The sequence below is a fragment of the Scyliorhinus torazame genome, chromosome 8, assembly GCF_047496885.1.
Source record: "Scyliorhinus torazame isolate Kashiwa2021f chromosome 8, sScyTor2.1, whole genome shotgun sequence".
In the NCBI taxonomy this organism is placed as follows: Eukaryota; Metazoa; Chordata; class Chondrichthyes; order Carcharhiniformes; family Scyliorhinidae; genus Scyliorhinus; species Scyliorhinus torazame.
This window is the reverse complement of record NC_092714.1, coordinates 187,296,491-187,310,259: the sequence shown is the minus strand read 5'-3', so window position 1 is coordinate 187,310,259 and position 13,769 is coordinate 187,296,491. Positions and strand designations below refer to the sequence as shown.

At 51.4% G+C, this 13,769-nt stretch overlaps 1 protein-coding gene across 4 annotated transcripts in view; it reads right to left on the bottom strand.

Moving 5' to 3' along the window:
• LOC140428304 (nuclear receptor coactivator 5-like) overlaps positions 1–13,342 on the bottom strand; it is a 45,817-nt gene extending 32,475 nt beyond the window's left edge. For 2 of the 4 annotated variants that reach the window (XM_072514634.1, XM_072514636.1), the window contains exons 1-2: positions 13,165–13,342; positions 9,291–9,500 (exon numbers count right to left, since the gene is read on the bottom strand). In XM_072514634.1, coding sequence (XP_072370735.1) covers positions 9,291–9,483 — 193 coding nt within the window. In that variant the 5' untranslated portion in view covers positions 9,484–9,500; positions 13,165–13,342. Of the gene's footprint in view, positions 1–9,290; positions 9,501–11,816; positions 12,105–13,164 lie in introns of those variants that run through there. The other 2 variants (XM_072514635.1, XM_072514637.1) reach the window with 2 other exon arrangements.
• Positions 13,343–13,769: the final 427 nt, after the last annotated feature.

Here is a 13,769-nt window from a genome sequence, read left to right as displayed (position 1 = left end):
CACCCAAAACGGCAGATTGGCTTACTACCTTGCAGAATCTCTCAACTACATGAAATAAAATACGCCATACGGAGGGTGGCTTCCGCAGCACGTGGAGGCTGTTCATCAACATGTTCCAAGACTATTCACTGCCAGCATCACCCCCCTCCCCCCACTACCAGCTGTTGTTGTGGGGTTTTGTTGCATCCATTTCAGGCGTTCTCTTGATCTTAACAGGCGCATCCTGTAATATAAGTTTTGCATGTGAGGACTACATTTTGTTAACGGAAACTACGGATGGTGTTATAATGTCCTGATTCATGCATTGTTTTTGTCTTGTTCTGCTCTAACTGTTGATATAAAATGCCAAAAGTCCAATAAAAACATGAAGTCCGATTACGGAGTAGCAATACCACAGGAAATCCATTATATACCTTCTGCTGGACTGCAAGGCTAGGACCTAGTTTTCATTAACCAGCCCTTTATTATGTTTGCTGCCCAGTGGAGCATCTCCAAACCTCTAGGGCCAGCCCCAATCAAGTCACTGGGTGTCTTTTAAGACAGAGTGGGTTCTTGATTAATAAGGGGATCAAGGTTCATGGGGAGAAGGCAAGAGAATGGGGAAGAGAAAGATATCAGCCTTGATTGAAATGTGCAACAGACCTGATGGGCTGAATGGCCTAATTCTGCTCCTATGTCTTATGGTCTAATTACAACCATCATCTAGGTCATTGCTGTGCCAGTAAACTCTTTTAAAAAACCATTTTGGGAAAGACAGCAAAGCTGCATGCAACAGTCTTTGGTAACTAAAATCAATAGAGAAATAAATGTGGCCCATCTTCTCCATCTTTCTCCTCGCCAGAGGTGTGATGGTCCTTAGGTTAAAATCACCAGTCAGCTCTTCCCCTCAAAAAGGGGAAATTAGCCTATGGTCATATGGGACTATGGCTTCTGCACGGTCACCAAATTTGCATAAACCAAGTGAATAGGAATAGAAAATTGAATAAATACAAGGGAGAATAAAATTCAGAATTTCAACTTTGCTGCTTGAGAAAACAAAACTGTGGACTAGGTTTTGGACAGCTGTCAGAACTAAACAATAACATTTCAGTCTTTGGACCTCCAAGTTTGTTAGTTTTCATAATTCCCAAGTCAAACTTAGCTTTCCTTAGTAGTAGGTTACATTATGTAACTTGACTAGACACAGGATCCAACTGGTTTGCCATGTGCACCTACTGATCCAAACTACTTTTTATCAATTGCATAAAGCATTTTATCTGAACTTTACAGCCCAAGATTCTTCCACTATTAGATACCTCTACATCTCCTAGATTTAATGTAATTGGCAATGCTTAAAAAATGTATTTTGCAGTAGATTATTTGAAGGATAGAGCAACTTTCAAAAATCTGTTCAAAATGCATCAACCCCAAACATTAAAAATCCACAAAAGCAGATTCCATTCATACTTCTTCAGTCTTCAACACAGACTTAATTAAAATGATTGTGTTTCAATTTGGAAAATGAGTCTCTGATCTGATGAATAATGAATAGACATTACGTATGGCAATCAATAAAGGCATTATCAAGGCCAGCACTCAAAACTATACCAAGTTACGCAGTTGGCTGGAATATTACCAGTTCCTGTATGGAAAGGTGTTAGAAGTGATATAAGCTTGTAGGTAGACGTCAAGCAGGTTACTGGAGAGAACACTACTGGACTAAAACACATCTGTGAGAGCTAAGTGTAGTCTCCCAAGCATCGTGTTAGGCGGGAACAGATGTGAATTGTGTTTTTCTTTTATTATTTCATGGGATGTAGGCATCACTGACTAGGTCAGCATTGTTGTTTATTCCCAATTGCACAGAGGGAGTGGTGGTTTTGAGCCACCTTCTTGAATTGCTGAAGTCCATTTAGGACAAATAAGGTTGGCGCTATTAGAAAAACAAACAAACAGCTTAATAGTTCCAAATTAAGCCATCTTGGAGGGTTAATTTGTAGGAAGTGGTGTTCTCATGTGTAATTTAAGTTTTTCCTAGGTGGCAGAGGTCACACAAGCTGCTTCATCCTAATAGATGGTTTCAAACTTCTTGGATACACGCATCCAGGCAAGTGGAGAATATACCATCACATTCCTGACTTCTGCCTTGTAGATGGTACAGACAGGAGGTGACATAGTTGCCGCAAACCTCCGCGCTACTGACCTGCTCTTGCAGTCAGTCTTTACGTGACAATTCGGTCAGTTTCTGATCAATGGTAACCCCTAGATGCTGAGAGATATAACATGGAGTAGGTATTGCAGTCTTTTGAATGTGCTCTGCCATTTAATGAGATCATGGCTTATCTGGTTGTAGGCTCCACTCCACTGTAGTTTTCAACATGCTATTCAAGCAGGCAGAGAATCACAACGAAAAACCTGTTCCTACCAAGTTTCACAAAGGCCCATTCCATCACGCAGAGTTGATGAAAAAAGCAGATGAATTTAGTGAACTAGGCACAGGTGAATTTAGTGGAATCGGTGGTCAAAATGCCATCCAATTACAAGGAGGCAATGAGTGTTTGAAAAAGATGCGGCATTAACTTGGGGAGTTGGTTTCACTTGGTGCTTAGCACCTACATCATCACTTCGCTGTAATTAAGAGTGACACTTTTCCTGAACACCCTGGGCGCGATTCTCCGCTCCCGCGCCGGTTGGGAGAGTCGCCTGGGTTGCCAAAATTTCCCGCGGCACCGGTCCGACGCCCTCCCGCGATTCTCCCAAGCGGTGAGAACAGCCCCGTCGAGTTCCGCGCTGCGCAGGCCGGAGAATCGCCCGAGACACCCAAAATGGCGATTCTCCGCCACCCCCACTATTCTCAGGGCCGGATGGGCCGAAGTCCCGACGGCGTGACCCCAGTTAACGCCGTCGTCGTTCACACCTGCTATTTAAAGTCGTCAGCCAGTCGTGCTGTCTGACGCTGATCAGGGAGGTGGTGAGCGGACTGTTCCGCAGCTCCTGGAGACCGGGTCGGCTTACCCGAGAAGGCTGCAGTCAAAGGGTGTGTGTGGGAGAGTGTGCAGGTGGGAAGGGGGGGGGGGGGGGGGGGAAGAGAAAGTGTGCAGGTGGGGGGTGAGGGAGAGTGCGCAGGTGGGGGGGTGGGGGGGGGGGGAGGGAGTGTGTGCAGGTGGGGGGGGGGGGGGTGAGGGAGAGTGTGCAGGTGGGATGAGGGAGTGTGCGCAGGAGGGGGGGGGGGGAAATGAGGGAGTGCGCGCAGGTGGGATCAGGGAGTGTGCAGGTGGATGGGGGGGGGGGGGAAATGAGTGAGAGTGTGCAGGTGGGAGGGGGTGGTGAGGGAGAGTGTGCAGGCCGGAGGGGGGGGGGGGGGATAAGGGAGAGTGTGCAGGTGGGAGGGGGGGGGGGGGGCAGATGAGGGAGCGTGTGCAGATTGGAGGGTGGGGGGGGGTGAGGGTGTGTGCAGGTGGGAGATGAGGGAGAGTGTGCAGGTGGGAGGAGAGATGAGGGAGAGTGCAGGTGGGTGGGGGAGATGAGGGAGCGGCGTGCAGGTGGGAGGGTGAGGGAGAGTGTGGATGGTATCGTCCATCCGCGGATGCCACATGTCAGCCGCCCTGATATGGCAGGACGGTGACGAGGACACGGCCGCAGGTTGCGTGTGGCTGATGGGGACGCAGACCGATGTTAGGCTGGGTGCATATCTGCAGCGCAACCATCCCACCAGGGCACACAGGTATCCCATGCAACCTGGCTGGCAAGGTGTCGAAGAACCTTGGTGTAACATGTCGTTTCTCTGCCCCCCACCACCCTCCTGCAGGTCACCATGTATGCCAACCAGACAGCGATGTTCACTGCCGTGGTTGGAGCCGCAGCTCTGGAGTTTGCCATCCGGCAGCGTAGAGTCAGACGGCCCACAGTGGCTGCAGATGCAGCGGTTGCCGGTGCAGCAGAGGGGATGGCCGCGGAGTGGCCCGTCGTCGACGCGCAGGCCACAGGCGCTCAGGACCCGAATGGACAGGGGGGTGCCGAGGGGAACATTGACCGCCAGACAGCGAGGAATGCAGAGGAAGTGCTTGGGGGGGGGGGGGGGGGGAGCAGGAGGATCCACTGATAGTGGTGCCAGGGCGCCACAGGCGACCAGCAAGGCAGAGGGTATACCATGACAGAATGTCGTTCGAGGCCCTAACGGACATCACATGCAGGAGACTACGGTTCAGCAGGGAGACGGTCGCACATATATGCCAGCTCGTGGCGCACCTCGCGGAACGGGAGGACACGCGATACCAGTCTCCGTCTGGGCGACGGTGGCCTTAAACTTTAATGCGACCGGTTCCTTCCAGGCACCGAGCGGGGATCTATCCGGGATATCACAGGCATCGGTCCACAGGTGCATCAGGGCCGTCACCGACGCCCTGTACGCCATCGTGGACAGGTACATTCAATTCCCCGAGGACCGAGCACAGCAGGAAGCACGGGCTCGTGGATTCGCCAAGGTGGCCGAGATACCGATGGTCCAGGGTGTCATCGATGGTGTGCACGTCCCCATGCACCCACCTGCAGACAACAGGGAAGTGTTCATGAACAGAAAGGACGCATACTCCATGAACATTCAGGTGGTGTGCAACCCCCACATGAAGATCATTCACGTGTGTGCAAAGTACCCCGGCAGTGTGCATGACACCTACATTCTGGCAGATCCCCGCAATGTCCGACGGATGCCCCCCCCCCCCCCTCGGCGGAGGGGCTGGTTGCTGGGCGACAAGGGCTATCCATTGAGGTCATGGCTGATGACGCCAATACGGAGGCCTCACACCAACGCGGGAGAGCCTATACAATGAGGCCCATGCAGCAACCAGGGGTGTGGTGGAGTGGTGCTTCGGCCTGCTGAAGATGCGCTTCAGATGCCTGGACCGATCAGGAGGGGCCCTGCAGTACCAACCCGACAGGGTTGTGGTCTGCTGTGCGCTGCACAACACCATGCAGAGGGGAGATGACCTGGTGGAGGAGTTGGGAGGGAGGACCCGACGGCACCCGAGCCAATGCAAACGAGGGGGATGGGGAAGAGGACGAGGGCACGCATCAGGGTGGGGGGAGGGGCGCAGGACACAGGCACTGCCCAGCTGCTCGTTACGTCCAGGAGGCTGCGCGACGGCACCGCCGCGGACAGCGGGCATGCGACGCGCTGGTGGCCGCACGGTTCACGCACTGTGGGGGCAGGATTCGCTGAACACTGCCACTTGCACCGTCACTCCTGTACACGGGCACCACAGCACCCACCACCACATTCACGGCACCAATTCCACATCACCGTACCACTGCGGCACTACGGGATTGCACAACACTGATGATTGGGTAAGCGGGTGTGATCAGTGCCATGTTCAATGATGACGGCCCGCTCTGCGATGAGCTGCGTGCTCAGATTCGCCAGCAGAGGTCTGACTCATGGCTAAAGCTGAAGCATGAACTCGGGTGGTCACAGCCTTCGTGACGGATATTTCACGACATGGCCGTGGGGTGGCTGGCGTTGGTGTGCCAAGGACAACGGTGTCCGATTATGGGAGGCCGGGGGGGGGGTCAGCACATCCGGAACAGACCTTGAACCGCTCGTATACCACTACGCCAATCGGGCACCCTCACAAGCCCCCTGGCACTGGACATAGCACAGTCTTACAAGTCAAATTCAACAGTGAGTTTATTCGTGTGGTTAACATAGGTGCCCTACCCACTACAACGAGACTGTGCCCTACACCCGTGCCAACTTCTTATGTGCCCCAACGTCTTTGCCTTACGAGCCCTACCACTAAGTCTAGGTGTGTTCCCAGATGGTACAGCAGGAGTGGAGGCGGAATGCTGAGAATCACGCCCTTCGACATGGCTCCCAGTCAGTACACGTTTCCTGGGGCGGCCCGGCTTAGATGGGCCAGGCTGCTTGGCGGGCGTGGATGGTGTGGTGCCACCCTGACCTGCCCGCTCCCCACCAGATGCGCCAGGGATGGAACGGGGAGGCCGAGTGTACCGGGACGTCCCTTGATGGAGCTACCTGGACGAGCACCAGAACCTCCTCCTCCCTCGGGGAGCCCGGTGGCCCCCAGGCCTCACTGTGGGACGGAGATGCGCTCGGAGACATGCTCCGTCGCACCACCGACACCTGGCGCTGCCAGTCCTGGAGGCCTGCAGCAGTATCGACCACGGTCCGATTGTTCGCCGAGACGGAGCCCAGGGATTGCCACATTCTTGCCAAGGACTGTGCTATCTCGACCTGAGTGCGCGACGCCATCCATCACGTGCGCCAGGCGGTCAATGCTCTCCGTGACTGACTGCTGGGACTGTGCCATCGCTTGCTGGGACCGGGCCATTGCATGGTGAGACTCAGCCAGGGCCCCCGAGAGCAGCGGCAATGTCCTGTTGGCTCTGTGAGATGGCTGCCTGCGAGAGGGCAGCCCTCTCCTGGGCCATGGATGACGCATGCACGTTAAGCCCAATGCCTTGCAGAACTTAACCCATGGCCGAAACCCTTTCACCCATTGCCTCCACCGCGGACGCCACCCATGCGGTGTTGGCCTGGGTGGCTGCGATGAGCGGCACCACTCCCTGCTCCTGGACGAGGATAGACTCCTCCAACTGCGTGTGCAGGTCCTGGAAGATGGCCCTCATCCAGTTATTCAGTCCCTGGGTGTCCACATGCATCGGTTGTCCGGGTGGGTCAATTACATCCAGGAACCCGGGAACAGTCTGGGTGGCAGCTGGCTGCTGGGCCTGGGCTGCCCTCCGACCGTCAAACCCCTCGGCTGCTCCAAACTCCAGCTGCTGTACCGGCTCGGCTGCTGGGTGCGCACCAGACAGTGACCCGGGAGCCTCATCACTTATCTGCCCAACCGAGGTGAGTGTCTCTGTGATGGTGAATGGTGTGGGAGACAGCAGTGCCGCAAGCTCGAGGTCATCGTCCGTCAGGAAGTCTGGTGTGTACTGGTCCCCCTCATGGTCCGGCGCAAGCTCCATGCGGGCCATGTCGTCTTGACCTCCAGGTGAATCCAGCGGGTGCGTCCCTGGGTGCAGTTGCGGTTGCCGATGTTCCACTGTTTCCTGTGCGAGACGTCCCTGGGCGTTCGGCAGGTGGCCCTGGGGAACATAAAGATTCGGGGTTCGTTAGACACGATGGCCCAGGTGTATGGTGGTGGTGGGTGCACAGTGTGAGGGGGGAGAGGATCGAGGGTGCAATGGCCAGAGTGTGAGGGGGGATGGGATCGGGGGTGCAGTTGCCAGAGTGTATGGGGGGGGGGGGGGGGGGAAATCGAGGGTGCAGTGGCCAGAGTGTGAGGGGGGTGATGACGGGTTGGGGAGGATATGCAGGGTTCTCTCACTTGCTTCCGCGCCTCCGACCTGGCATGGCGCGACCTCCCGGGTGGCGGATCCCCCAGCGAGATCCAGGGCTCTCTGCTCGTGAACGGTTAGGGGGTGCAGGACAGGAGAACCCCCTCCGGTTCTCATGCGCTCACGCTGGTTGTGAGCTGTCTTGTCCTGGGTGGGGGGGGGGGGGGGGGGGCTTGGATAAAGCATCACTATTAGGCGGGTATCATCAGGGCATGCAGATATAGACTACATTGTTGCTGGTTCAGGAGACAGCACGCCATGGCATCGCTCCAGGGGGCTCATGTGGGTCAAGTTCAAGTAGACCGTTGGGAACCGTGACCCCGCCAAACCCCCCACCACCACCCCTGATGCCCCAATTCTCCCCCCCCCCCCCCCCCCCCCCCTCCGGGGGGGGGGGGCTGGGGGCACCCTCATGGCACTTACCCTGGCAGCCTGGGTGAGGTCGTGCAGCTTCTTGCAACACTGCTCCCCCATCCGGGGGGTCTGCCCCGCAGCACTGACTGCGGTGCCAACCTCACGCCAACCGAGCTTGATGACTGGCGATGCCCAGGTCTTGGGCAGAGGGTGTCCCTTCTCTGCTCGACCTCATCCACCAGGGTGTCCAGGTCAGTGTCCCAAAACCTCGGTGCAGCTCTTCGGGGCTCAGCCATCTCCTCTGGGTCCTCGGATCGCGCCATTTATGACGCAGCGCCGCGTCATTTGGGCGACGCACGGTGACGACGCGACCCCCCCCCCCCCCCCCCCACCCACCCCCCGAGTTTCTCGCAGCCCCAGTGCTAGCCCATTTTCGGGCCCTGAATCGGTCGGGATCAGGGCCGTTTCGCGCCGCCGTGAACCTCGACGGCATGGGTACTTTGGCGCGGGAGCAGAGAATCGCACCCCCCCCCCCATCTTCCTGAAGGACAGTTAAGACAAATAAACAGTTCTTTTTGAAAGTTGAACAGACACTGCAAGCTGCAAACTTAAAGAACCCACTTTAAAAAAAAAGAATCTAAATAGTTGTTGTCCTTTAAGCAAAAACATTGTCCTCTAATCAGAAAGATTCACTTATGATAAAATTGAATTTTAATAAGCGAAATCATCCTTCATCAGGTTTTGCAGAATTGCACCTTTTGACAAATTTGTTCAAATATTAATGGAGGCCGTGGATGACGGACATCAAGGATAACCAATCACCCGTTAATAAGCTCAAGTGAATTAAGTCAACAATGGCTTCCAAGTTGCAACTCAATAAAAAGGAAAGAAGTTGTTGCAACATGCAGAATTGTTATACCAGAATGCAAATTTGCATACTGGATAATAAGCCAGAATATGACCTACTCACAGCAGTACGTTTATGTTACAATTATATGATACTCTGGCTTTTATAGAGGAGAATACTTCTCCTGACCCTGTGCTGAGTGTAAGCACATTGTAAGTAGACTTTATTGCAGGAAGTGGGTCAACAATCTGCACGTTTCCTGGATGCCTTGGACCACACTGTCAACGTTATCTGGGTAAAGGCAACCCGACATTTTTATGCACACCGTCTACTTGTGCATATCATGGTACTGAACTATGTGACTGAACCGGACGTCAGAATCAAACTCACCTTATCCACAGACCCTGTTTAAACAATCTCCCCCTTGCAAGTTTTAAGAATTTCCATTACATTAAATGGAAATTCAGAGATGCGCAGACAGCAAGGTTGACAAACCAATGCTTCAAATTGTTTCAGCATTTTGCTCCACCCAATCAGGAACACACTATTGGGTCAGAAGTGTTTAGGCTTGGGGCTTTCCAACTGAAATTGTTGCCAACTTCTTAGGAGCAAACGGCATCGAACAGCGCAGAGGTATCGTAGTTCAATTCTGAAATTGTGGTAACATACCTTTCAAGTAGTAACAGGTAGGACATTAAAAATCAAGTACTGGATTCAGTTGGAATGTCTAATGTTTCCAGATACTAACCATTTATCTTGCCGTATTTAATGAACATATCCTCCAAATCCTTCCTCACCATGGAGTCGGTGGGCAAATTTCCAACAAAAATGCGCCTCTCGAGATCTCGAGGATCAGCGCTGTCAGTCTTGGTACTTGCGCTACGTTCACTACGCATTCGGCGTTCTCGGGACGGGCTTCTGCTTCTTCTCCGGGACATCATTTAGAATCCTTTACGTGCTTTACCACGTGAAACAAAAGAGAGAAAATTGCCATTTGCATTAGATTTCAGACGTTTGAGGAGAAATTGTTACCAAGTGCCCTGCAAGACAACTTTAAAAGTTAGATGAGACTTTGATTGTTTAAGAGCTACCATATTCAGGTTCAGTACAAATTTGTTGCCAGCATTACATGTTAAGGGGCTGGAGGTAACTTGACAAACACCGGAGAATTTTATACCATCCACTTTAATCGTTAAGCATTTTACATAAGTCATCTCTTTTCCGGTAACAATTGTACATCCAACTAACGTTGGTTCCCTGAAAAGTCAAATTAACAGGGATGCAGAAAACTAAAAACATTACCAGTCATTGCAATTAAGACAACTCGCCAAATTAATTAAGATAGAAATTTAAGCAGCGATAATTTGTACCATTGCCCAGTTCTGAAGCAGGGCCCGAGTTTGCCGATGTTAAATGCCACATAAACCATCAAGCCATTTTTAACATTCCAGGCTTGATAATGAACATGGTGTAACAGTATTAGATTTCACTATTATACCTACGTGAAAAACCTGTGTTGCATTAATTTCCATCCAGGGCGCAGAAAATGCTCCAACACATGAAGGAGTTGCTATTATTGTAATTTTATGCCATTCATGCAAAAAAATGGCAAGAGTATAACTCAGTATTACATGAGCAACAGCACTACTTACAAAGTGATTTGTACTCATGGATCAGTATTTTAAATTGAACAGAACACATTCGAAGCAGATCCAACAAGCAACTGTGTCCAAATTTACACTTGTATAGTCCAGGAAACATCACTTGCACTCACCCAGGTTGACAACGATGTTGACACCGCCCAAAGAACACTGTTCCATTTAATGAAATTATAGTGGAAGGTAATTGGAATGTAGAAAACTTTGAAACTGATTTAAAGCTATGCACCCTGTAATGGATCACATTAAAGGGGTGGTATTGAAATTGGCTAAAACTGTGTTGCTCACTTCCAAAATTCTATTAAATCTAACCTTATAAGATCATTTCTAGTATATGAGAAATTGAACCTCCAGATTCTGCGGACCAAGCTGATCAATTGATTTTTAAAGTTAGGCAAACATAGCATGCACCAGAGAGCTTATTTTAAACTTGACCTCCACAGGGAGACTGAAGCCAATTGTGGGTACATAAAAACTAAGAGCTATAGATGGAGATTTTAACATTACCTTCAGATTTCCCAAGTTGCAAGAGCCTTAAAAATTCTCAGCAATGAGCTGTCCTTTGCTAAGAATTTTGTTTTTGTATCTCACAAAACCCATGCCAAATGAAGACATATTACTCTAAAGCAAGAGTTTAACTAAAATTAGCAGGACTGAACTCAAAATCTTCTGTATTAAGATTAGCTTCAGACCCCAGGATAAATTATTGGGTGCTGCAGAGGCAGCAGCAGGAAGAAAAGCCATTACAGGCTGCTTACAGCTGACTAAAAATGCCTTGACTTAAAATATTAAACCATTCCCTTATCAGTACAGAATCCAAAATTATCTATATAGAAGTTACCCCAGGTTCTCAACTTTGACAAAAACAGAAGATGCAACTAGCTATTATGAGCTTTGAATGACTCACCATTGCAATAACTAAGGGCATGGCAACTTATCTCTACTTCAAAATAACATATTTTCAAATAGTATTTGCAGTCACAAATTATCCAAGTTTAACGAGTCACGGTGCTTTTTGAATGCACAAAATGAAGTGCTGAGTATGTACCTTCTGAAAAATCTAGTGGATTAAAATTAGGTTTGACAATTAACTTCTAGGATATCGAAATGTAACCTAGGTATGCAACATATTGCATTTGGAAGCTAATTATGTGCCCTTCGTGGTTATCAGCTGTGGATATTAACGGTGTAATGCAATTTGAAACTTCTGGTGTAGGTTTGTGGTTCACACCTTGAAACACGATCAAGCTTTAGTAACAAACGTGAACTCATTGAGCTCTAAAATAAATGTGAAACACTTACAAAGTATAACAGAAAAAGCGTACGAAATGGATATAGATACTTTATTGGAAATGCACATCGGAAAAGATTTTTTTCAAGATAGAAATGCACGGTCGCACGAAATCAATCGAAAGTATCGGCACACTGGGAAAAAGACGAGTAATTAATTTCCCGCGAAACGGCAACTCAGAACTGCATTTACTAATGTTGGATTAGAGAAATCTATCGGTGAAAATAACGTATAATTGCGATAAGTAACGGAAAAGAAATCCGAGAAATACGCTGAGCGGATGCTATCCCGTTCCCAAGGGAGCGCCGGCCATTTTAAAACACACCAGCCTTCAGTCGAGGAATTCGGGACGTCTCCACAAGATGCCGCCTCTTCTCTCCTCGTTCACTTCATTTGGCCCGCCCGCCCGCCGCTGTGGTCGTTACCACCGCACGGGGGCGGGGGGTCCGCCACGGTCCTCCCTCATCGCTTCTCGGCGTCCGCCTCGTTACGGAGGCCACCTGAAGTGGAGGGGACGGTTCGTTTGATAACCAGGTGGACGGATACCTGTTAAGTCTGAAGACCCGATTTGCCTTCCGCGGCCTCTTCGCCGCGCGCGCGACGTGGACACACCGAGCGGGAGCGCAGTCTCCCAAGGAGCAAGCGCATTCCGCATCACCCTCAGTCTACCCCTCCCCCTGCGTTAGGACTCCGCGCAAGAATACCGCCGGCAACGCCGCCACGTCCAACTCGGTATTGCCCCGAGCTGCCCGACCGCGCGTGCGTAGGTCCACTTAACCGCTGGAGGAAAAAAACGCGCCAACCAAGTGAGCGAACCGCGCGCTCTCCGTCACGGGTCGTCCGCCAAATACGAGGCGTTTTAGTTTGCTCCAATGAGGCAGAGATAGACACCGACCACTAACCGCCGGGACGCAGAGACCCGGTTTCGAGGGGTGGTCGTCTCTGAAACAACGAAGTGCTCGATCCCCGCCCCCCTCCCCTCATGATCATCGCCCGCCCACCTTCGAACTTGCCACCGGTCAAGGAAGGGGGGAGCGGAGGGAGATCAGCCGTGATCCGCATCAAATGGTAGTTACCCGGTTGTCGATTGTGCAATTGGCTAATCCCGACTCAGTCCCGTTCAGTAAAAAAAAGTAATCGGATTTTCAAAATTCACTGTTGCGCAGTGAACCGAGAGTGAAAAAGATAAAACTGAGGAACCTCGGATGGGCTGAAAAACGATGAGGAGTGCGGGGCTCGGGATACCAAATTTCCCTTTGTTTGTTTCGATGATGTGTAATTACATCTCGCGTACAGGTGAAAAGACGGAACCAGGAGGTGGTGACTGACAAGCAGGGCCTATTCTCCCGCCCCCGATAATATACTCCGCCATTTTGAGGCGCTCCAGCCTTTAAACAAACTCGGAGCGCTCACCCCCGGGAAGCGCCTCTCCGTACCTCCAAACTCACTACCCTCCTAGCTACTGCCCGAACCAGCTCATCCTTTCCCACCCAGCGCCTTTCATAGAACCACCCCATTGTTGTCGGCCATGTCGATCGAGCGGTCCCTTTGTGCGGAAAGAGAAAGGAGTGAGGCCGCCATTAAGAGGTGGCGGCTTTCACTCTAACGGCCAGAAGCGTTTTGGCCAGCTCGCGCAGCCATGCCCTCAGGACAAAAGGCCGCGGATCCCTTACCGTTGTCGAACACGAAGTTAAACTGCTACCCTCGGGGTCTGATCGTGGTGCGAGCGATTCTTTCTCGACTCCTCAAACGGCTGCTACTCCACAGTCGCCTCAGAGGTGATCGACGGCTGTTTTCGCGCATGCGTCCTGGAGCACAATCGCGCATGCCCCTCAGAGGGACGTTGGAACGAGCGGCTGCACCTGCGCGTGCGCGGCCTTTGACGGGGCGGGGTGTGGGAGCGTGCTGATCGCGCGTGCGCCCTTTCCAGCGATTATGAAAGTGCCGTCAAGGCAGCCTGTCCCCTGATACCTCCATGTTTCCGTCCGACTGCCTTTTGATGTAACCAAAAATTGAGAGCAACTGGCGCGGAGTTAACCTATGAAACAAATGGAACTCTACATATTAATGCTATCAGCGATAGCAGAATATATTTGTATTAACCATATAATTACTACAGTGCAGAAGGAGACCACTTGGCCCATGGAGTCTAAACCAACCCTCTGAAAGAGCACCCACCCTGGCCCATTCCCTCACCCTATTCCTGTAACTCCACTTAACTTGCACATCTTTGGACTGTGGGAGGAAACTGGAGCACCCTCAGAAAACACCACACAGG